Genomic DNA, 24,625 nt, shown 5'->3' on the forward strand with positions numbered 1-24,625 from the left:
GGGGTCGGAGGACAGTGAGGGAGGGGCTTCGGAGGCCAGCAGGCCGATGACGGGGACAAGGTGAGTGGGAAAGGGAAGGGGAACAGCGTGTTCCCGGTGGTGCTGTTCGCACTGCGCCGCCGGGAAGACGCTGTTCCCTCCAAAACAACCCTTTAAAGGGTTGTTTTTTAGGGCGGCCTGACGCCGCCCTGAGGGAGGGAAAGGGCAGCCAGGTTGGCGCTGCTGCGTTTCAGCAGCGCCGCCTGTGCGAACGGCGGCCTGGGGCGGCGTTTTAACCGCCCCCAGGCCGCCGTTTTTGGCCCATGCGGAAACAGCCGAAGATACAGCTAGGTAGGGATTCTGTAAAGTTGACCATGAATGCATTTGATCATTGAGCTGATTACCCAGCTTTTTTAGTTCATGCTAAGCAGCTGCTAATAGAGCACTTCCAAACTAATAGCTGTAGTAAGTAAATAAATGTATTGTTTAAAGCAGAAGCTTATGAGAATATAACATATACAAATAATACCAAAATAGTAAATGTACAGTAAATCACTATACAACTATTACTAGATCAGAAATTTGACTCTCCAAGGATGTAAATTTGGCCCAGATTTTCTTAGCAGCTGAAGCAACAAAAAAAGAAGAAAACATATTATAGTTAATCAAGGGATTGGTATCTGATAAGAGAAAAAAATCAGTTTCTCAAAATCAGATAACATATTTTAGCCTGTTACAAGTTTAAATGAAAATTGGAACCTCGGTTCTGAATACAAAAAAACAAAAACAAATAAGACCTAATGAGGAAGATCTTCTACTACACAATTGCCTCATACACAAAGACAAAGAGCCTTTGTCGTACGCGAGCATTAGCGAATCAATTGCACTGTCAGCATAATCTGAAACACATAGATGTTCATGTATAAGATAAGCTAGGTAAGAATATAGTTTCTTTTGAAAAACTTAAACCAAAAGATAAAAATAGATTGGGAGATACTTTCAACAGATAAAGAACTTACATAGTTATGAAATAAGAAAAGAACTGGAATATATAATGGAGACTTCAAATATCTGGACTGCTGGCTATTAAGTTAGTATCAGAAGAGACCTCTTTCTCATTCTGATCCAAAGCAGCTATAGCAAGATCCATGCCTCTCTCAAAAAATTAGACAATTGACTAGTAAGCTTCATTAAAGCCCCCTTTACTTCTCTGTTTCTCAAACAATAAACAACGGGGTTGACAATGGGTGTTAAAACAGTGTAAAACACAGAGAAGACTTTGTTGAGGTCTTTCAGTGTGTCACTTTGTGGAACCATGTAGACAATGACAAGGGTCCCATAGAAAATAATAACTACAGTAAGGTGGGAGGAGCAAGTCGAAAAGGCCTTCTGTCTATCATTGGTGGAGGGAATGCGCAGAATAGTGGAGATGATAAAACTGTAAGAAATCAGGGTCAAAAGAAATGGAACAAAAGCTATCATGAAGCTAAGGATGAAACCTATGAATTCCATCCTAAGGCTGCCTTCACAGGCGAGCATTATCAGTGGAGTAAAATCACAAAAGAAATGGTCAAGAATATACGGACCACAAAATGATAATTGGGAAATCAAATAAGTTGTTACAGAGTTAAGCAGAAAACAGCTTATACATGAGGTCAACATAAGCTGTACACAAAGTGTATTATTCATTAAGACAGAATAATGAAGTGGCTTGCAAATGGCTAAAAAACGATCATAAGACATGGCAGCCAGCAGATAACATTCCGAACCTGCTAGTGATCCAAAGAAATAATATTGTAATAAGCAGCCCCAAACAGGAATCATTGTGTCTCCCGTTAAGAAGGCTGTGATCATTCTGGGTAGAATGGTTGTGCTATAGAAGGTTTCCAGGCATGAAAGATTCCCCAAGAAGAAATACATCGGGGTGTGAAGATGCTGATCACATGCAACAAGTACCACTATGAGAAGGTTTGCAGCTACTGTTGCTGTGTAGATCAGCAGAAAGATCCAAAAGAAGAATATCTGCAATTGAGGCACATCATTGAATCCCAGGAGGATAAATTTTGTGAGATCTGTGTGATTTCTCCACTCTGGGGTTGACATTGCATTCATCATGTTGAAATGATAAAGATCCAAAAGAAGAATATCAGTAATTCAGGCACATCATTGGATCTCAAGAGGATAAATGTTGTGAGATATGTTTGGTTCCTCTGCTCTTGGATTGACATTGCATTCATCATGTTGAAACGAGAAATATGGACGAATAAATAAGGAAATAGCCTTCCATTCTTTCAGTGATTCCTTAAAATATTCATATTGGATGAAATCTGTAAGAAACATTACAAATAAACAAAATAAAATAATTCTACACCAAAATTTCTGAGACGTGCTTTCTGAAAGTTATCACTGAGGTCTCAAAACATCTGCCATCTAAAGACTACAAAAGCAAAATATGCCTAGGAAATACCTGAAGAATTTTGAGGGAGCCAAATGAGTTTTAATAGGAATTGTTGATTTTTTGGACACACATTTCTTATCCAAGGGGGTCACAGCTTGTGCTGCCTTAAACATGCATGCGGCATTTCACAGAGACAGTGCTGAGCAGTCAACTTGATCTTTACTGGTGTTCAATATACTTCAGAAAGCAAGAAAAAAGATAAGCTCACAGCCTGCATTCAGGCTATCAAAATCTCTCTGTGCACCACAAATGGCTCAAATGAGTGTGCACAGTGGATCCTACATCACCTTTGATTCAGTATACTGATGGCTTTTAGACCCGATTTTGAACTCCATGCAAAATAATAAAACTGGTCCAGTGACGGAATGTTTAAACAAAGGGCAAGCTCTCAAAATCCCTTTTAACCCATAAGCCCTGGGTTGTAAAAGTTCTTTATCTGAGAAACAGGCTTGGAACCATAGAATGATGATCAAAATTCTGCTTACCCAATCTGCCTACTCTTCATATTGCTAGCCCTTGACCCTCCTGTAAATAAATTGTTATCAAAGAACTTTATGAATATCAGAGGCATGGGAGGTTTCAGGGTTTTTGGGGAGGGAGAGATCTCCCCTTGCATAAGTCATTACCTGGATCTTGACCATCATCATAAATATATTGCACATGACACTTGTGGTCTAATTGCTGATTCAGCATACCTTTTTGCAAATAATGCTACTTTCTCAGTGGCATTTCCCGGTTCTAATTTAAAAGGCCCACAGTTGTTCAGCTGCGCATCTAGTCTTGAAGTAATTGATGTCCCTTGAATAAAACATCCTTGCACGTTGTTAGAAAATGCAGAGTATTGAATAAATAACATGGCTTTATAGATTGGCAACAGAATCAACATGTTTATTTGGTGGCTTTACGTTTTATGTGCCAAGTCAATGCCATGTGTAAGAAATGCCACCAGAAGTATCCAAGGAATTCATTATATAGCTGTAGTTAATTGGAAATTCTAATTGAGTCAAACTGATAAATTTAGAAAACCTCTTGGATCTTCTGCTGGGTGAAAAATCATTCACTGGATTACAAGAAAGGTTTTTTGTGATACAATCATGGAGGGTTAGGTCCAGAGTATTTTTGTGCAAATCTAGTCTAATGTTACTCTTCATTGAAGCTCCTATCTGACATAATTTAGAAGAAGAAGAAGAAGAAGAAGAAGAAGAAGAAGAAGAAGAAGAAGAAGAAGAAGAAGCAGCAGAAGCAGAAGAAGCAGAAGAGGAGGAGGAGGAGGAGGAGGAGGAGGAGGAGTTTGGATTTATATCCCCCCTTTCTCTCCTGTAGGAGACTCAAAGGGGCTGACAATCTCCTTGCCCTTCCCCCCTCACAACAAACACCCTGTGAGGTAGGTGGGGCTGAGAGAGCTCTGAGAAGCTGTGACTAGCCCAAGGTCACCCAGCTGCGTAATGTAAGGGGAGTGTACAGGCTAATCTGAATTCCCCAGATAAGCCTCCACAGCTCAGGCAGCAGAGCTGGGAATCAAACCCGGTTCCTCCAGATTAGATACACGAGCTGTTAACCTCCTACCCCACTGCTGCTCCTTTAGGTCTGACAATCAGCACTGCAGTCTTTTAAGAGAAGGAAGAGAACTCCCTGCTTCCTTTATTATCAGTGGAGAAACTGTTTTGAATCAACCAGAATGTCCAAATCAAAAGCCATTCCAATTTTGTAAATATGAAGTATATTTTATGAATAATCTTAAATATAATACCATGCATAAAAACACTATGTTGTAGAACCAAATCCAACACAATAAGTATTTGTTGAATAAGACAAGTAAACACAATTAACAGTATCAAGATATCTAGGTAAAATTCAAACAAGATGTTGAGCAAATACAAATTAAGTATTTAAAACTTAACAGCAGTTATAATATCAAAACAAGGACCAGTTAAAATTATTGTATTGACTGCTAAAAACTGTGACCTTACTTTTTTTGTATTTAAGCAAAGCAAAATAATATAGTAGAGCAGCTGTTCAGTGTATTTTTTTTCCAATATAGGCAATAATATTTCAAACTATGAATGAACCACAAAGCAAATGAGATATCAGCATTAACGATCCCTACCAAATAGATTTTAACACAGGAAGATCACATATTGGGGTGGGATTCTATACAGGCTCTCAATTTTTTTTTTTTTTTTTTTTTTTTCCTTCCCTTTTTTTTTTTTTTTTTTTTTTTTTTTTTTTTTTTTTTTTTTTTTTTTTTTTTTTTTTTTTTTTTTTTTTTGTTTTTTTTTTTTTTTTTTTTTTTCTTAATCACACCCTCATTACAACCTACGCCCACATTGCTTTGGTCAGTGTAAATCCCAGGACTTCAGCATAGCCCTTTTAAGTGGTCAAGGGAGCCCTCCTCCCTTTTAACCCTTAGAAATCCTTACCTAGTGTTGCCAATTTTTGAAATCATTCCTGTAGTTGTGCCTTTAATATCAGTTTGATCTGTCAGAATGTATAGGCAATTTTATTTTTTGCCATTCCATGAAAAGCTTCAGCTGCCCGTTGCCATTCTCTCCAGCTGTTTCCGCATGGCCAAAAAACAGTGCCCTAGGGATGGAAAAAACCCATCCCTGGGGTGCTGTTCGCATAGGAGGTGCTGCTGCATCGCAGCAGCTCTGTCCTTGCCCCTCCCTCCAAGCAGTGCAAAGTCACTGCTTTCAAACCTCACTCAGAGGGGCGAGTTTTTTGGAATACGCTGAGTGAATGGCAGTGGGTGGAAGCCGGCGTATTCCTTGTGCCACTCCCAAAACAGCTTATTCCTTGTCCTGGCTTCCGTTGCTCTGTAGAGGCCAGGGGATACCTGGCCTCCATTGCTGCAGCCATCGCTCGGGCCATGGGGGTATGTCCCCTGGCCTCCTCGGAGTGACAAAAGCCAGGACAAGGTAAGAAGCCATTTGGGGGGCTGCACGACTGTGCAGAACCTGCTCTGCCAGCTGCGTAGCTTGTGGGGCAGATCATGCGAACGGCCCCAGGGCTTGAATCGGCATGAATCTGGCTGTGTGGAAACAGCCTCCGTTAAAAGATTAGGACCTTTTTTCCTGTCCAGGTGGCAACCTTAACCATACCTCATGTTGCTAACTAGTCAAGAATGGAAGAAAAAGAAGAGTTGGTTTTTATACTCTCTTTTCTTCACTTTAAGGAATCTCAAAGCAGCTTACAATCACCTGCCTTACTTTCCCTACAGCAGATGCCTTGCGAAGTAGGTGGGGCTGAGAGAATTCTGAGAGAACTGTGGCCCAAGGTCACCCAGCAGGCTTCAGGTGGAGGAGTGGGAAATCAAACCCAGTTCTCCAGCTTTTAATCCACCACTCTTAACCACTATCACACACTGGCTCTGAAAACAAAACAAAGCTGCCTAGATTTCTCTTGTGTTTTTCAAAACTGCATAATGTACTAAAACGTGAAGATGAAGGCTTGTCATGTACAATTGACACTTGATAATTGAGCCAGGTCAAATGGCTGCTTCATGCACAGATAAAGGGGCCAAGTGAACATTGCAATCCTACTTCCAATGGACTGGAAAGCACCACACACACTAAGTAAATATGATAAGCAGAAATTACAACCTACCAAAAAAAAGCTAGGAATATCACAAAACATTTCTCTTTTTGTGGGGAATGTATATGTTCTTCTTTGATAGCAGCACCTTCAGGGGTATTCCAGATGGCACATATAGAATTGCACATAAGGACAACTTGAACATGGTGAGGGGCCACAGATCAAAGGTAAAGCATCTGGTTGGCATGCAGAAAGTCCCATGTGCAATACCTGGAATTTCCAGCTGAAAGGATCAGGTAGTAGATGTATGATTTCTGATGAGACCTGGAGGTCCACTGTCAGCCTGAGTAGGCAATACTGATTTTAATGGATCAATGGATCAATTCAGTAAAAGACAAGTTCATGTGTGCATAACGTCCATTGCTCTCCAAAGAACACATGAATACCCCTGGGTGGATCTGATCAGAGTCTATCTAATCTAGCTTTCAGTTCCCAACACTGTTTAATGTATACCCTCCTGAAGTAGGAATTATAGTGACACCCATCCCTGTGGCTGCAACCCTAAACATGCTTTCTATAAACCTGCTCCTATTTAGAACTGAGGTATACAAATCAAATGAGCTTTAAGATTAAGACATTACAAACCATTGACTTTCATCCACAACAATAAACACATAAGAGTAACAGGTCATTGCATGGCATTTGTGACATTTTGAAAATAATGTTCCCCTAAGAAGCAAAAGGAAGACAAGGAAGTGTTTATGATGAACCAACACAATACCGAACAGTTTTTTTCAAAGCTTGTTTAATGTCTTTATTTCTCAGAGTGTACACAAACGGGTTCACCAAGGGAGTCAAGACAGTGTAGAAGACTGAGAAGACCTTGTTCAGTTCTCTGAGTGTGTTGTTTTTGGGTACCACATAAACAATGACTATCGTTCCATAAAAGAGAGTAACCACAATGAGATGGGATGAGCAGGTGGAAAATGCCTTTTTCCTCCCAGCAGAGAAGGGGATTTTGAGAATGGTTTTTATGATGCAGCTGTAGGAAATGAGGGTTAAAAGAAAAGGGAACAATCCAAACAGAGCTGACAGAATAAATATCAGTAGCTGAATGTTGAAGGTGTTGCTGCAGGACAATTGAAGTAGCGGTGAAAAATCGCAGAAGAAATGGTCAATTACATTAGGTCCACAGAATATCAGGTGAGTCATAAAATAGATTGTTACTGAATTAACCATGAACCCAATGACCCACGAACCACTCGCTAACTGCAAGCAGGATCTCATATCCATAAGTGATGCATAATGCAATGGCTTGCATATTGCTAGATAACGATCATAAGACATAGCTGCGAGAAGATAACATTCTGCTGTAGCTAAGCCCCCAAAGAAATATAACTGCATAAAACAAGAATTCACCCACATGGACTGGTTTCCAGTCAGAAAACTGTCAAGCATCCAGGGCCAAATGGTGGAGATATAGCAAGTTTCTAAGCAAGACAAATTCCCCAGGAAGAAATACATGGGGGTATGAAGACGCTGATCAGCTGCAACTAAGACAACGATCAGCAGGTTTCCAGCCATGGTGACCATGTAGATCGCTAGAAAGACAAAGAAGAGAAGGATCTGAAAATCACTGATATCCCCAAACCCCAGGAGGATAAATTCTTTGACTACTGATTGATTTGTCTGGTGTTTATCCATGGGTAGATGTTCAAAGAGCTGAAAAATACAAGAGATGGGATGGAAAAGTCATTCAAGAATGAGACACAATTTAAATAGCATTTAGTAATGATGTGCATGTATTTTACGCTCTATTTAGACTGTGTGTATACACATATATGCATATTATCATGCACTCATTTATCACCAAGTGTCAAACTACACATTGAGTTTTTTGCTCATTCACACCCAACTATTCTCCTTGCTACAGCCCCTGTTTTAAAGCATTTTTAAAACATGCAGGGCCCATGATCCCCAGCATCTTCTCAAATGGTCAAAGGCGATCCCATCTGTTATGGTTATTCTCTTGTTCCTTTTGCAAATGTTGTTGCTAGGATTGCTTTTCAAAGAAGGACATTGTCAAGGTTCCCCTCCTGCACTTTTCTTATTGAAAAAGTCACCCCAGCCCCAACCATCCAAGTTGAATTTTACTTCCACAAGGGAGAATATAGATGTGGGTAGATATAGATACAGATATCTGTGGAACCTATGAGTTTTTATCAGTACGATAAAAGCACCTTGAGCAGGGGGTTTTATTGATGAAATGGCAGGAGGAGGGTCAAACATCTCATCTCTACCCTTACCATTCTCAACTATGACTGAGCAAAGGAGGAGTCACATTTGCAAAAGAAAAAAAGGAGAAATTAAGGAAAATTATCTTGTAAATTCAGTAATCTGCAATGGACAACTAGATTTTTCTATCTAGGTAAAACATACCTAAGTACTTAACTGAAACAAGTGCTGAAATTTTACATAATATTTTCTTTAAATTACATTTTCTCAAATCATACATAGGTTTCTGAATATTTAATAAACATTGAAAAATAATTTGAAAAAATAAAAAAGCAAATCACACATAGCTTTTGAGAATCAGGAAATCTAGTATAAGTTAAAAGAGGTAACCTAGTATAAAAATCAGAAAATCTAGTATAACAACAGAACAATTAAATTGATGAATGTATACTTTTCATAGATTTCCAAATTGTATGTCCAAAACACTTCACTGGAAGTAAGTGACATTAAATGAACAATGAGTAGACTTACTTAGGATTTCTCCCTTTGCAAATTTAGGGTATTGTAACAATTACACAACATTTTCAAGAGAGAAGCTGTCACTGGCGTAATGCCCATTGGGCAAGGTGGGCAGCTGCCTAGGGCATCACCTTGTGGGGGGCATCAAAATGCTGGGTTCGTTTTTGGGTATTTTAGTGGTTTTCCATTTTTGGCCTGCAGGGGACGCAGATTTTAGGCTAGTGGCACCAAAATTTAAGTATATCATCAGGAGACTGTCCTTATGCTACCCCCCAGGTTTGGTGAGGTTTGGTTCAGGGAGTCCAAAGTTATGGACTCCCAAATGGGTTCTCCTATCCCCCATTGTTTCCAATGGGAGCTAATAGGAGATGGGGGCTACAGTTTTGAGGGTCCATAAATTTGGCCCCCCTGAACCAAACTGCACCAAATCTGGGGGGTATCATTAGGGCAGTCTCCTGATGAGACCCTGAAAGTTTTGAGACTGTGCCTTCAGAAATGTGCCCCCCAGCCTGCAACCCTCATTGACAAAAATGCAGAAAACTCAATGCAGAACAAAGATTCTTGGGCAAATTTTGGGATGTTCTTGCAGGGAGGGCATTCTTGGACGTATCAGCACCAAAATGTCAGGGTATCATCTGGAAACTATCCTAATGGGATCCCCCAAGGTTTGGTGCAGTTTGGTTCAGGGGGTCCAAAGTTATGGACCCTCAAAGGGTAGCCCCCATCTCCTTAGCAAAGAATGTGAGATGGGGTACCCCATTTGAGGGTCCATAACTTTGGACCCCTTGAACCAAACTGCACCAAACTTGGGGGATCCCATTAGGATAGTTTCCAGATGATACCCTGACATTTTGGTGCTGATACATCCAAAAATGCACTCCCTTCAGGAACATCCTAGAAATTTGCCTAAGAATCTTTGTTCTGCATTGAGTTTTCTGTATTGCTGTCAATGGGGGTTGCAGGCTGGGGGGGGGGACATTTCTGAAGGCACAGTCTCAAAACTTTCAGGGTCTCAACAGGAGACTGCCCTGATGATACCCCTCAGTTTGGTGCAGTTTGGTTCAGGGGGGGCCAAAGTTATGGACCCTCAAAACTGTAGCCCCCATCTCCTATTAGCTCCCATTGAAAACAATGGGGATGGGGCACCCCTTTTGGGAGCCCATAACTTTGGACTTCTTGAACCAAACCTCACCAAACCTGGGGGGTAGCATAAGGACAGTCCCCTGATGATATGCTGAAATTCTGGTGCTGTTATGTCTAAAAATGCACCCCCTGCAGGCACCAATGTCCTGGTGCAAAAGAAAATTGGTTGTGGTGGAGTGGCTCCCCATGGGGGTGGGGGGATCCAACTCAGGTTTTGCCCAGGGCTACAGTTTGCCCAGGGCTGCCTCGTTACGCCCCTGGAAGCTGTTCTCTCCAATTCATCTCAGTCGTTAAAGTATAGCAATGATTGCATTGGTACCATGAGATAAAATATGATTTACATTCAACTGCAGTTAGATATATAAATTATTTTCAGGCTCCATTATAAGGCTCCTCTAGTACATAAGGTAACTAGAATCCCATACTACAAAACAGATTAATGAAGACTTCTCCATTACAACCCCATATTCTATGCAACATTATCCTTAGCTCAATACATCTTTGTGTTTGATTCAACCAGCTTTTCTGCTTTATCCTGTCCACTCCTCACTGTATTTATTTTTTATTTATTTATGGGATTTCTATATCGCCCAATCCCCAAAGGGCTCTGTACAACATTTGTCTATACCCCAAGATCCATATCATATTCTTTCAGTGGTAAAAGACCACTGAAAAGCTGGAAGAATCCAACCCTTTTCAGTGAATTCAGATAATTATTTCCCTTTTTACTGATATCTTCTGTGGGTTCTATGCATGCATATGATCAGAGTATATCATATAAGCCTCTCTACTTCATCTGGATTGTTTGTTGACTTCTGAGCAGTTATAGCAAGAGATGAAAAATGGACATGAAACCACATTGTATTTGTCTCCCAGTATATCATATATAGAGACAGATCTAAAATGTTAAAATGAGGATCATACCTTTGCAACGTTCCGAGACCTGTTATTAAAATTATGCCTGTGTTCCAAAGATCAATATGATTCTAAGACTGTCCTCAGTAAGATGGGTTCTTTGTATTTAACAAAAGACTCTGATTTGTATTGAATTTTATATAACTTTGAAAGGTAAAAGCTGTGTGTAAAATCTAATCATTAGAGAATTAATTATGGTGTTTTATTGTAGGTGAAGAAAGAATTGCTTTCGAAGGGCAAAACCCAGCATTCCCAAGTGGCTACTCAAAATTCCCCATGTAAACACACACACTCACATACAGGCACACACACTCACACACATCCAGCATTCCTATTTCATTCGTCCAATTAATCACACTCACAATTTCTAAATGAAACTGTTTTTATTCTTTGCTACACAAAATTAACTGGCCAACTCAAATCCTTTCTTCTCATTTTTTTAAAAAAAGTGGAGGAATCACTTCAATGTTGCAAGTGTGTTGCACCAGAATCCAGTTTCTTAAGTAACTGTTCTTTTGTGTTCCTATCAGGTCTCATGACAATAATGTAAATTTTGGGAGAAAAGATGCATCCCAGCATCCCAGCGCTGGAGGCTAAAATAGAGAATACCTCAACAGCCACCATGAATTTCCCCCTGGTGCTGAGGTATGTGGGAATAAAGGTGATCCAAACACTGCAAAACATCAGCATACTGAAAGTGATGAACTTGGCCTCATTGAATACATCCGGCAGATTTCTGGCTAGGAAAGCTACAATGAAGCTTACAAATGCCAGGAAACCCAAGTAACCTAAGACTGTGTAGAACATGGCAATTGACCCTTCATTGCATTTCAATGTTATTTGCTTAGCTTCAGATGTCAGGTCAAAATCAGGAAATGGGGGAGAGTATCTAAGCCAGGCAATACAAATGGCAACTTGAATAAGAATACAGGAAAGGACGATGGCATTTGTCAGTTTTGTGCCAACCCATTTCCTCTTTCTACTTCCAGGCTTGGTCGCCATGAAAGCCAGAACCACCATGACTGTCTTTGCCAACACACAAGAAACGGAGGTGCAGAAGATAATGCCGAAAGCTATTTGTCGCAGTTGGCAGGTCATTTTGCTGGGCTGGCCAATGAAGAGCAAAGAGCAAAGGAAGCAGAGCATGAGGGACAGGAGGAGAATGTACGTAAGATTCCGGTTATTGGCTTTGACAATGGGAGTGTCTTGATACTTAAGAAAGGTTCCTAATATGAAAACTGTGATCAGAAAAAAGAAAACAGCAATGACAACCAAAGTGATTCCCAGAGGCTCATGAAAGGACAAGAACGTAATTGGCTTCTGGAGGCATTTATCTTTGTTATGGTTTGGAAATTGACCATCTGGACACTTCTCACAATGATCTGCATCTGAAATAGAAGAATAAATGTTGAGCTGTGATGACACTAATGAGCAGATGACACTAAAGTGTGGATGGAAGTGCTACCCTTCTTTTCCACCTAATTTCAAGGATGCTAGTGATGTTCTGAACATACTTGGAATTCATAATGGTTGGATGAGGGTTTACAAGCTGGAACTTAATCCTGACAAGTCAATTGCTCCTGTGGTGTAGTGGTTAGGAGCAGTGGACTTAATCTGGGGAAGCAGGTTTGTTTTTCCACTCCTACACATGAAGCATTCTGGGTGACCTTGGCCTAGTCACAGTTCCCTCAGACCTTTACCTACTTTACAGAGGCCCCTTCCGCACACACAAAATAATGTGTTTTCAAATTACTTTCACAACTGTTTGCAAGGGGATTTTACCATTCCGCACAGCTTCAAAGAGCACTGAAAGCAGTTTGAAAGTGCATTATTCTGCATGTGAGGAATGAGCCAAAGTATCTGTTGTGGGGAAGGGGAAGGAAAAGTGTAAGCCACTTCGAGACTCTTTATAGGTAGAGAAAAGTGTGGCATAAAAACCAACTGTTCTGTGTTGGGTGGAGTTGTACTGCCCTGGAAAAGTCTGGTTCACCACTTGGGAGTGCTGCTTGACAAAAAAGTCACCTTAGAAAGTCAGGTGGCTGCTTTTTAGAGTGCTTTTGCCCAACTTTGACTAGTGCATTAGTTGTACCAATTCCTGGTTCAGTCATATGTAGCCACAGTGATTTATGTCTCATTTACATCTGGACTACACTTAGCTTGAGGCAGTGTTGAGGCACCCTTGAAGAGTGTATAGAAATTGCAACTAGTGAAGTATACAGCTGCTAGACTGCTGGCCAGGGCCAACTACCAGGAGTCCCAACACTACAACTATTATACTGGATCTGCCCCAAGCCCAATTCAAAGTGTTGGCTACTGGGTATTTGAAGGATCACTTTCTCTCATATATTCCTGCTTGGGAATTAAGATCTAAGAGATAAGCCCTCACAATTATCCCACCAATCAAATGCGGGCCTTTTCAGTGGCAGCTCTACAATTGTAAAACAATTATGACAGGTGGGCGGCATGCTGTTCAGTTATCAGCTGCTAAGGTTCTAGGCCACCTTTCAAACTAAGAAGTCTTTCGGTTGGCTTCCAACAAGTAATAATTGTAATAAAATAGTTATTACTGAAAATAGTAAAACAAAATACTCTAGTTTGGTTGTGTAGATGCAGTGGTACAGGAGGAAATTAATACATTTGGCTGAGGTCTGTATAAGTTGTAAGACTCTAAGGCTCATTCCGCACACGCAGAATAATGCACTTTCAAGCTGCTTTCAGGGCTCTTTGAAGCTGTGCGGAATGGCAAAAACAGTTGTGAAAGCAGCTTGAAAGTGCATTATTTTGCGTGTGCGGAATGAGCCTAAGACATTATATTATTGTTCACATTACACATTATTCACATTTAATTATACTATATAGATTTAAATTAAACCAAATTGTTAAACTGAGTTAACTGATTCCATGTTACAAGGATCCATCCCATTTTTTTCCAGTGGCAGAGAAAAGCTTATACATAAGAACATAAGAACATAAGAACTAGCCAGCTGGATCAGACCAGAGTCCATCTAGTCCAGCACTTTGCTACTCGCAGTGGCCCACCAGGTTCCTTTGGGACCTATACATGCTGTGAGTATGCACACATATGACAGTGAAGAGAAGACAGGAGCCACTGCTTTTATAGAGTTCCAAAGTGGCTTCCAAGGTGTGATTTTCTATAGGTTTTTACCTGTGCGATTGGAAAAAGTTCCTTCTGGGCATGGAGAACATGCAAAGCAACAGCCTGGTTTTCCTTCTATAGCTTGTTTTTGGTGTCCTGGAAGACAGCTCTTCGTGCATGTTGACTGTGGCACCTAAATAAACTAATAAAAATCTTCAAGGCTATGAATGTTACAAATGGTTCTACTAAACAGAATAAGATCCAAAGTCAAATAACCCACAGTCCAATCCAGAGAACAGGCCCCAAATCTGCCCAGGGAGGCGGGATGGGACTGTGCTGGTAAATTTGCCCTCTCTGGAGCACTTACCCTGGCAGAGGGGTAAGTCCACTGGAGGCAAGGTCGGGAGTACAGCCAACATTAGTCGGGTTTCACTTGGCCTTTGCCTGCTAGAACATTGGCACTGGGGGCTTGGGTTTATGCCATCCTTTTAAGCGGCATAATCCCACAAAACCCAATGGAGAACTTTTCAGTAGCTGAAAGCTTTTGTTTGTTTTTTGTCTCCTTGAGCCGCTGAACAGCTCTTCTGGGTCAAATCCCCACTTGAAATTTGCATGCAGATCCAAACCTGTTCATTGTGAAACCGTGTCCTCTTCATCAGAGTTTCTCCCTCCCCACCCTGGCGAGCACACAGCAGACACACCTGGTTGCAGAACTCTTAGCAATCCCCACTACCAGGCGAGCCTGCTTCGCCAGTCTCCCCTGATTGGCTGGCATGCCTTGATGGGGTGGGACCTTTTCCCACTGCAGAAACGTACATTGTAGGGGCATGATAAAAAAAACCAGTGTGTAAAAGTTTAAAGTGTAACTGTGCAAACAGTTCATTGTTACCTGTGTAAACCATTAACGATTAAAAGTTACACATTTGACTGTTACGTTTGCGTCCCCTTCTGCTGGCTGATTGCAAAAGCAGAAACGAAACCAAGGAAAGGCTGCATGCGCATCGCAGCGCCGATTGGTTGCCCGAATTCTGTGTCACACTCCAGGGCGGGAAACAAGTCAGGGTTTCAACCTTCATCCCTCCCCTCAGATCAGCTCTGAACCGTGTTAATGGGGTCCATGCCACTTGCAACCAGGTCCTGCCGGAATGCGGATTAACGGGGAGAATGAGCGCCAGAAACGGAATCTGCCATGCAAGCAATGGGGAGGTCGTCCCTCAAACCTGGTTAGTTTGTGTTCTGAAACCTGGCTAAGATGGTAGTGGGGATTCGACCCTGGTGGCAGCAAGGCATCAATGGAGCAGCAGTGCATTCCACCACTAGGGGCATTGGATTAGGCTTCTCAACTTTTAGGACTCTGTTTATTTTAGCTTAATTGACAGAAAAGCCTTTAGTCATGAACATATTAATTCACCATATTCTGGTATTGTTAGGTAATATACAGTTTCACACCAAGCCTGTCTACTTTGTGGTAAAGACTGTTGATGAATGGTAGGATATACTGTTGCTTCAAGGAATCAGTAATTACCTTATTAAAATGTTTGTGCCAAACAATTGCTGTTGAATTGATGAAGAATGATGGTTCTCTTGATGCAAAAGGTAGACTGATTCTCCCAACTTTCCTGTTAATGAGTGTTCCATTTTTTAAAACCACCCAGTTCAGTATGTCAAATCCAGCAGCCGATTCCTGGTTCTCATCAAAAAGTATCTCATTTGTAGCATTGTTTTGGTACTGGACTTTCTTCAGAAACCGATGGAGCTATATAGTATATAATCAATTAAAATATGCTACTTCAAACAACTCCATCTTTGTAGAAGTTTCTCAGCATCATTTAAAGCCAAATAACAGCTGATGATCAGGGGAAGTGGGGAGATTAACCATATATATCGCATGCAGATGTGTTTTCCACAAGTACATGGGATAATAAAAACACTCAATTAGCACAGCAATTGGAAGAGCTATTAATGAAACAATGAACCATTGTGGATCTGTTCTGTTTTGGAAAGAAATTAGAGCTCATGGTGCTAAGAGCACAGCCTTCTTTTTTAATGGCATCACAAAAGTCAAAGAGCATCCTTTGGGGTAGGGGTGGAAGTATCAGATTGAATTCACAAAGACATCAATGTGTTTTTGAAGTGTGGAGGCTCTATCGCCCAATGTCAGAGCACACCATTTTCAACCGGTTCCAAGCCAATTACCTGCCCAAGTGATCCAAACCACTTGAGGTTTTCAAATTAACAGGCTGAAATATCATTATTAATATAATTATTAATAAGAACATAAGAAGACCCTGCCTGTATTATTTGCCACTGGGCAAATAATACAGGCCTGGGCAAATAATACAGCCAGGGTCTTCTTATGTTCTTATTAATAATGCTTATTTTATCCATTTGAAACATTTATTTTCAGAGATCTGCTACGTTTTATAGGAACTGGTGGTAACACTGCAAGTAAAGTGGAGCAACAGAAACTTAAATTGTATCCTTTTAGCCAAAAAATTGCCTTTGCTTTCTGGTGAATATCTGTCTGGAAATGGAATCTTTAGTCAGATTATTCCTTTGTTAATCTCTTGAAAGAAACGCATACAATATATAAAGAAGTTGTGACCAGTTTCATTCATAAACAGAAGCAAATGGTCTCACTACCTTCCATGGTTTAATATTGCGCACCAGTTGTCTCACATGGCCACGCAGCTCTTTCGGAATGTGTCTGAATGAATACATTTCATGCAATGCTTCTGCAATGGCGTAAACTGCTTTGTAGATATTGTAGCTCAAGGACAATGTCTGAAGGTCAAACCTGAAGTTAGGCAAATACTGAAGTCTTTCAAGTCCCGTACATGGGAACTGGTGCATGTTGCCCAAATCTACAGATGGAATCAAGCAGTGAAATGCATTCCCCCAGAAATACTTCAAGAAAATGTCATCTGGATATTTGCTGAGACTTACAGTCTGAAGAAAATCTCGAAATCCCACAATTTCATCTGCATGAAGAGCAAATGACAAGGAACCACTAAATGCAAACAATGTTGTATCCATTGGAGTGACACTGGATAGGAAGTCCCATTGAGAAGTAGTGGTAAGAACTTTCCCATGCGATGTGAAGGTTTCAAGCGTTATCTTCACCCAGATCAAGTAATCTGAAGCTCCATAGACCACAATGACATTGGAAGAGGACTTTCTTATTTTCTCTCTCAGTAGTGACATCATTTTATTGGGGGGTGTTTTTAAAAGCATGTGTGTAAATGCAATGCAGATCTTCTTTTGAACAAATTCCATTTTCAAGCTCAGAACAAAATTCTCGCTTTCTTCATTGTCAGAAACTATGAGGCCAATCCAGGTCCAACCAAAATGCAAAAGCAGCTTGGCTATTCCAGAAGTCTGGAGAATTTCGCTTGAGGTAGTCCGATAGAAAAATGGAAAATGGGTTTTATCACTTAGGACAGCATCCAATGACCCGTAACTAATCTAAACAGAAAGGGTAGGACTGATGACCGCTACATGTCTAATTAAGCTAAAAAACATAAATGTTCTAAGTCCGTGGTGGCGAACCTTTGGAACTCCAGATGTTATGGACTACAATTCCCATCAGCCCCTGCCAGCATGGCCAAAGGTTCGCCACCACTGTTCTAAGTGTTTAATTGCTGGCAGGTACTATGAGTGAGCTTTTCCCCTGAAAACTGGTTCACAATTGCAATAAATATTGTGACTGGTTATCATTGTAACAGTTATATTTATGCTGATCTTGGAGAAAGTATAGATGCAGATCCTATAACATTTTTCTTCTTGTGCAACTGCTCTGTTTACCACAAAGGCTTTTTTTTCTGTTGTGAAATTCAATTCCACTACTACTCATCCATAAGATCAAGGAGTCTTTACATGAAAAAAATGTGCTATTGGCAGAGGAAGCAAGTGTCACAGTGAAGGAAACTCTCCAGAGCAACCACAGAGTAGTGTGAGAATAATGTCATAGGACTATAGCCTTATGCAGTGGTGGGATTCAAATAATTTAACAACTGGTTGTTTACAAGCATCATTTTAACAACCGGTTGTGCCGAAGTGGTGTGAACCTGCTGAATCCCACCACTGGCCTTATGGTGCATGGAGATTAGCAGGCTTTGGTAGATATTTTGCATAGATTTGAACCATAATCACCACCAGGAATACAAATCAATTATTGGGGTGGTCTCTGACCTGAAATCTCTTAACTGGTACTGCCTCAAATATTAAGTGATTATGTCACTCATGAGCTATGCTTTTTGTCATATATTTTATAGGGTTGGAGATTCGGACAGTCCGAATCTGGATTTTTACCGAATCTGCACTGATTCGGACGGATTCGGACGAGCAGGGGCCGAATCTGAGCTGTCCGAATCCTAACAGAGCCGAATCTATGGGATTCGGATCACCAGCCGAATTGCATTTTTATTTTTTGGTGTTTTTTTCACGTTTCGGCCTGCAGGGGCGCATTTTTAAACATATCGGCACCAAAATTCCAGGGTATCATCAGGAGACTGTCCTGATGATGCCCTCCAAGTTTGATACGGATTTGGTCTAGGGGGGGGGCCAAAGTTATGGACCCCCAAAAGGGGTCCCCTATCCCCCGTGCTTTCCAATGGGAACTAAGGAGATGAGGCTACCTTTTTGAGGGGTCCATAACTTTGCCCCCCCTGAACCAAGCTGCACGCAAACTTGGAGGGGCATCATCAGGACAGTCTCCTGATAATACACTGAAATCAATAGTACCGATGCATCTACAAATGCACCCCCTGCGGGCACCTATTTGCACAAGATTCTTTGTTCTGCAGTGACTTAGCTGCATTGCTGTCAATAGAGAATTTCTGATAGAGGGCTGTAGAGTGCGACATTTTTCAAGGTAAACCCACAAAACTTTCAGGGGGTATCTTCAGGAGAGAGTCTCTGGATGACACCATCCCCAGGTTTGGGAGACTTTGCTTTAGGGGGCAGTGGGAGATGGGCCCTACCCTTTTGGGGTCCCATGGGTAAACCCCCTGAAGAAAAATTCCCCAAACCACATGGTGTCATCCAGAGGCTCTCCTGAAGATACCCTGAAAGTTTTGTGACCCTTACCTCCAGAAATGTGCACCTCACAACCCCTCTACCAGAAATTCCTCATTGATTTAACAATACAGCTAAGTCACTGCAGAAAGGCTAGAATCTTGAACTGAAACTATGAGGGGAATACTACAGAGGATTCATTTTACACAAGGATATGTATTGGCGCAAATTATCAGGGATTATCATCGGGTGACTGTTTTGATGTTTGCCACCAAGTTTGGTGCAGTTTGGTTCAGGTATGGACGCTCAAAAGGGGTGCAACTATCCCCCATTGTTTCCAGTAGGAGCTGATGGGGGGATGGAGGGCTACGCTCTTTGAGAGTCCATAACTTTGGCTCCCCTAGACAGAAGCTGCACCAAACAATGAGGGCTATCATCCAGGACCAGTCTCCTGATGATACCCTGAAAGACTAGTGTCACTAACTTTAAAAATGCTGGTTTGCTTTGTGTTTCACCGCTCACTCACTCCAGCGGGCTTCATATGCAGGAGCGATTGAGCAATGAAAGCAGGAATTTTTTTTAAAACTGAGTGGCACCCGAATTTCAGGGTATCATCAGGAGACTGTCACAGTGGCACCCCTAAGTTTAGTGCAGTTTGGTTCTCAGGGGCCAAAGTTATATGGACCCTCAAGGGGGGATACCCTATCCCCCATTGACAATGGGAGCTAATGGGAGATGGTGGCTACCATTTTGAGGGTCCATAACTTTGCCCCCCCTAAACCAAACTGCACCAAGCAGAAGTGTCATCAGGACAGTCTCCTGAAATAACCTGATATAACTGATATGTCTAAAAATGCGCCCTTACGAATCACCCCCAAAAAATTGCCTAATATTCTTTTTTCTGCAGTGACTTCTGCATTGCTGTCAATAGGGAATTTCTGGTGGAGGGCTGTAGAGGTGCACATTTATCAAGGAACAGATCACAAAACGTTCAGGTATTATCTTCTTGGGAGAGTCTCTGGATGGCCTACATCCGGGTTTGAGGAACTTTGCCTGAATTTGGCAGTGGGAGATGGACCCTACCGATAACACTGAGCCCCTTGAAGCAACGGTCACCAAAACTGGATGGTGTCATGAAGATATGGTCTCCTGAAGACACGCTGAAATTTTTATGGGTTTACCATGAGAAATGTGCACTCCACATCCCACCCATAGAAATTTCCCATTATCCCCAATGGAGCCAACCAATCCAACCACTACAGAGCACAGAATCTGGGGGAAATTTCTTTGGGTGACTGTGAGAGGGTGCAGTTTTAGAACTACTGTCACTAAACTTTCAGGGTATCATACAAGTACTGTCCCTATGATACTCCCCAAGTTTGGTGAAGTTTGGGTCAGGAGGTACAAAGTTATGGACCTTCAAAAGTGTAGCCCCCATCTCCTGTTAGCTTCCATTAGAAACAATGGGGGATGGGGCACCCCTTTTGAGGGTCAATAACTTTGCCCCCCCTGAACCAAACCACATAAGCAAGGAGAATCATCAGGACAGTCTCCAGATGATATCCTGAAAGTTTAGTGCCACTAGCTTTAAAATTGCGTCCCTTGCAGGCCAAAACGTGTAAAAACACCCAAAATTCAAAAAAATAATAAAACTGACCCGAATTTTTCGGATTTACCTGAATTTTCGGGCATATCCGAATCGGCTATGATTCGGATTCGGGTATACAAATCATTTTATGCCCCAAAATACCCAAATCCGAACTTTACCGAATTTTTTTAGTATTGACCAACCCTAAATAAATTGAATCAGACAGCCAATAAAGTAAATGTTAAGCGGGAATAGTACTACTAGGAATAGCATTATTGTTTTGTTTTTGTCTTTGGACAAGGACATCTTGTCCGATTACTCTTTTTGAAGAGTAGAAGAACGATCCGCTTTGCATGTGGGGTGTGTTTACCACCAAAGTGACACTGTTAAAAAAATGAACATATGATGTTACCCCACTGCCAACAACAACAACCTTTATTAGGCATTTCAAACAGGCTCTAGAGCGTTACCAGACATTTATGAAGTACAAATCAAGAGTATATGATGTTACCCCATTGCCAGATCATTGATCAAATTAGCTCACTTTGCCTACTTTTATTTACATTATTTTATTTAGTATTTTATTTACAGTAGTTTATTTAGATGAATCAGGGCCACCAAAACTGCTATTTTGATTAGCACTGATAGTCTTGGTCATGTAAAGGCCTTTCTTAACAACTACCCAAGATATTTTAAAGGGAAATGCTAGATACTGAACATTGGATCTTATTACTGAAAACATATGGTCCACTGAGAACTTCATTATTATGCTGAATAATTCTCCCAGTATATACAACACACCTGTGGTATCTTGTAAATGCCTAGGATGTTTGCCATCTGAATGGATGAAGAGGACTTAAGCCCTCCAATAGCAGCAACAAACTTGCTCCATTTCCTGCAGGCAAAGTTGGGGGTTGTTCTCATCCTTTTAGAAAGCAAGCTTAAGGAACATTCAAATGTTTTCCTCTTGTTGAAATAGTTTTCATGGATGTGAAATCCTAGAGTAACATTAGGCAGCAAATCTGTGTTCTTGTTAATCTCCTCTGTGGCAAAGACTAAGGCTAGGACATGTTGATAGTTACGCGTTAGGGGGCTGCAATGAGAATTAAAATTTTAAATCCAAACAAAATGTGTGTGTTGTCCTCTCATATTGCAGAGTTTAAAGATGATGATGAAAAAGACAGTAATAACTCTTGAGACCTTATATAGCATAAAACACACATATATAATTTCATCTATAAAAGAATACTGGATGGATGGTCGCTGCAGTCAAGAAGAGATGATGGATAAATTGTAATTTCCAGCTCAAAATTCATATATATATATATTTTTTAAAAAAATAATTCTCATATGTTAAGAAGGGGAACAAGTAGATGAGGAAACATTTTCTTCGATTCCAACTCAGGAAGTATTTGCTTCGTAAGTCTATCAATATAACTTTCATTTAAAGGTTCAAGGAAACTAATAGAAAAGCCAGTTCAGTATATTTTTTCTTCTACATTGGAAAAACCAAGAAATTCTAATTGGGTCTTTTTTTATACGAGATAGAAAAGAATTAGGTTTATCTCTAAAATGACATTTTAGCCAATATCGAGGAAGGTTTAGCCAGGTTTTAGTTTCTATAGAGTGTTGACTGAGCTCTGCATATACGACAGAGTTTGATTCACATGTAGGAACTCCAAGGATTTTGCAAAATAAGTTGGCCTGTAATCTTTCAATATTACCATCAAGAGCCTTTATCCAAACAGGAATTCCACATAGTAGTTGGGATACAATCTTTGTTTCAAATAGTTTAATAACTGAAGAAGAAGAGTTTGGATTTATATCCCCCCTTTTCTCTCCTGCAGGAGACTCAAAGGGGCTGACAATCTCCTGGCCCTTCCCCCCTCACAACAAACACCCTGCGAGGGAGGTGGGGCTGAGAGAGCTCCGAGAAGCTGTGACTAGCCCAAGGTCACCCAGCTGGCATGTGTGGGAGTGTACAGGCTAATCTGAATTCCTCACATAAGCCTCCACAGCTCACGCGGCAGAGCAGAGAATCAAACCCTGTTCCTCCAGATTAGATACATGAGCTCTTAACCTCCTATGCCACTGCTGATATAAGCTGATTTCCTTTTAGATAGAAGAACTGAGTGATTGAGGCAAGCGAACATTTTACTGATCTACTTAAATTATCTTTGGGCAAAGTCCAATGAAGATTATATTAAAAAGTAATAACCAGGTAATTTAAATTTTTAACTCGTGTAATAGGTTTATTTTTTAACTATCCATTTCTAGAGTTTCCAGTCACTTCTCAACACTGGAGCGAAAAATAATGTTGTTATTCATGGGCCATGCCTGATTTAGCTAATTCAAACAAATAGTCATAGTAAGAACATGCATGTTGAGAAATGAAATATAATAATAGTAGTAACGAAATACATATTGTACATTGCATAATTTAAAAAGTGACTTACTATTCATCTAACAAGTATGCAAGTGGAGGTTGGGTATTGAATTTTTCTGTCTTATCCCAAGTAAGGTACTGGGATAAGAGAGCACCAATAATGAGGTCTCCATCTTTATAATATCCTTTTGGATAGGTGTGTTCAAGGCTGCACTCATACTGCATCATCTTCCCTACCACTTTTGGAAAGAACAGTGATAAGATTACCAGAACCAGCATCATGGAAACTGTTGTGAAAAAAACAAATAAACAATCATTGACAGAGCATGTGTCATGCTTCAGAGTTACTGAGTGGAGGCTCTGGAAAAAAGAATTCAGCAAAAGATAAGAAAATGAACCCTTTACATATGTCTACCTTGATAAAGTAAGTAATCAAACAATGACTCCAACCAGAAATATATTTACAGAAGTCTCCTTGACCTGACTTTCATCTAATCATCTTATCTGCAATTTATGTGTTCTACTCAGCCAAAATGAACTTTTGAGTTGGTTATGGCACTTCATATAAACCATTATGAGGGAAGCAAAAAATCTGGTGATGGGTGAATTATGTTCAGGGCCCCTCACACCCAAAAGTTTCTATTTATTTCACCTCAAGAAAATTGCAAGGCAAATTCTGAGAATTATATCTAGGATTTTGAGGGTAGCAAAGAAGCGTTTTGTTAAGAAAGGATAATTGGAGAGAGGGGAAACATATCCATCTGCATTTAAACTCTCTTTCTCTCTCAATTTCTTAAACTCTGTTAAAATGATACAATTACTTATCATGTCTCCATGCTCAGGATAAAAATGCTAGGTTAGGAAGACAAGTGGGCCTATTTATATCTTATCTGTAACATTCCTGACAGAGTTCTAACCATCCACTTCATTCTCATTATCACAATTAAATTAAATCATTCTTGGGTACAAACACTTATTGATGTAATTCTCATGATCTTCTGCTGAAAATGGAACAGGGAGGATGAACAGGTGCCTCAATAATTACAAGATTGAACAAAGGTGTTTTTTTTACCCTGAAGAGCTGTGTGGTGTTTTGTTTTTAGCTGCTTTACTTGTGGCTTGGGGAAAAAAATAATGAAGATGATTATGTCCTGATTTATCTAGTTGTTGGAAGTTCAGCTGCAAAGGAGGAAAGGGATTCTGCGCTGGTAATAGTTGTGAAGGAAAACAAATTTCAGGGAGGTCAGCTTTTGATATCCAACAGGAAAAGCTTGACCCGCCAAAATGTCTCCTCAGAATTAGGAGTCCCTGCTAGACTAGATATTTATCATAACCAGTAGTGGGTACTGCAACAAACACTATAAGGAATTGGAAATTCTAGTCAGAGTTCTAAGAAATAAGGAGGAAGTTATAATTCCTGCCAGTTTGTTGCACAATTGTTTGCAACAAAACCTATGTCAGTGAAGCTAGGATTCTGTTTCCCTTGAATGAACCATTAAAACATCTGGGCCGTTTCCGCACGGCCGCCATGCGCCCCCACGCCGCCAAGAGTTCTGCCGGCGTGGGGGCGCAAGCCCGTTCGCACGCAAGCGTGCGAGCAGGCCAAGCAGAGGCCCCCGCAGGAGAGGCAGCTCCACACGGAGCTGCCTCTTCCCCCTTCTCCGCCCCACTCACGATGTCTCCGTCGTCGCCTGCTGGCCGTGGAAGCCCCACCCACGCTGCCCTCCGACCCCTGGAGGTCGGAGGACAGTGTGG

At 40.9% G+C, this 24,625-nt stretch overlaps 3 protein-coding genes across 3 annotated transcripts; all 3 read right to left on the bottom strand.

Annotated features, from left to right (window-relative positions):
* Positions 1-1,113: 1,113 nt before the first annotated feature.
* LOC125444176 (olfactory receptor 1019-like) lies at positions 1,114-2,094 on the bottom strand. Its single transcript, XM_048516611.1, has one exon. It carries the CDS (start codon positions 2,092-2,094, stop codon positions 1,114-1,116), a length of 981 nt encoding a protein of 326 aa, XP_048372568.1.
* Positions 2,095-6,730: 4,636 nt separating this feature from the next.
* On the bottom strand, positions 6,731-7,675 carry LOC125444177 (olfactory receptor 6B1-like). The gene has a single exon (XM_048516613.1). The coding sequence runs from the start codon at positions 7,673-7,675 to the stop codon at positions 6,731-6,733; it is 945 nt and encodes a 314-aa protein (XP_048372570.1).
* Positions 7,676-11,245: 3,570 nt separating this feature from the next.
* Positions 11,246-17,087, bottom strand: LOC125444178 (vomeronasal type-2 receptor 26-like). The gene is made up of 3 exons (XM_048516614.1): positions 16,524-17,087; positions 13,950-14,073; positions 11,246-12,171 (listed from the first exon to the last, which is right to left on the bottom strand). The coding sequence occupies exons 1-3, from the start codon at positions 17,085-17,087 to the stop codon at positions 11,246-11,248; spliced, it is 1,614 nt and encodes a 537-aa protein (XP_048372571.1).
* Between the last annotated feature and the right edge of the window lie 7,538 nt (positions 17,088-24,625).

The sequence above is a fragment of the Sphaerodactylus townsendi genome, linkage group LG15, assembly GCF_021028975.2.
Source record: "Sphaerodactylus townsendi isolate TG3544 linkage group LG15, MPM_Stown_v2.3, whole genome shotgun sequence".
NCBI lineage: Eukaryota > Metazoa > Chordata > Lepidosauria > Squamata > Sphaerodactylidae > Sphaerodactylus > Sphaerodactylus townsendi.

What these genes read in the sequence shown, in the direction of transcription:
- LOC125444176 (XM_048516611.1), bottom strand. Translation starts at nt 2,094, where the DNA reads ATGATGAATGCAATGTCAACCCCAGAGTGGAGAAATCACACAGATCTC.
- LOC125444177 (XM_048516613.1), bottom strand. Translation starts at nt 7,675, where the DNA reads ATGGATAAACACCAGACAAATCAATCAGTAGTCAAAGAATTTATCCTC.
- LOC125444178 (XM_048516614.1), bottom strand. Translation starts at nt 17,087, where the DNA reads ATGATGTCACTACTGAGAGAGAAAATAAGAAAGTCCTCTTCCAATGTC. An exon ending in GCAATATTAAACCATGGAAG is followed by an intron (nt 14,074 to 16,523) that starts GTAGTGAGACCA and finishes TAGTTTATTTAG; the next exon opens with GTGCCACAGTCAACATGCAC. An exon ending in AACTTTTTCCAATCGCACAG is followed by an intron (nt 12,172 to 13,949) that starts GTAAAAACCTAT and finishes CTTCTATTTCAG; the next exon opens with ATGCAGATCATTGTGAGAAG.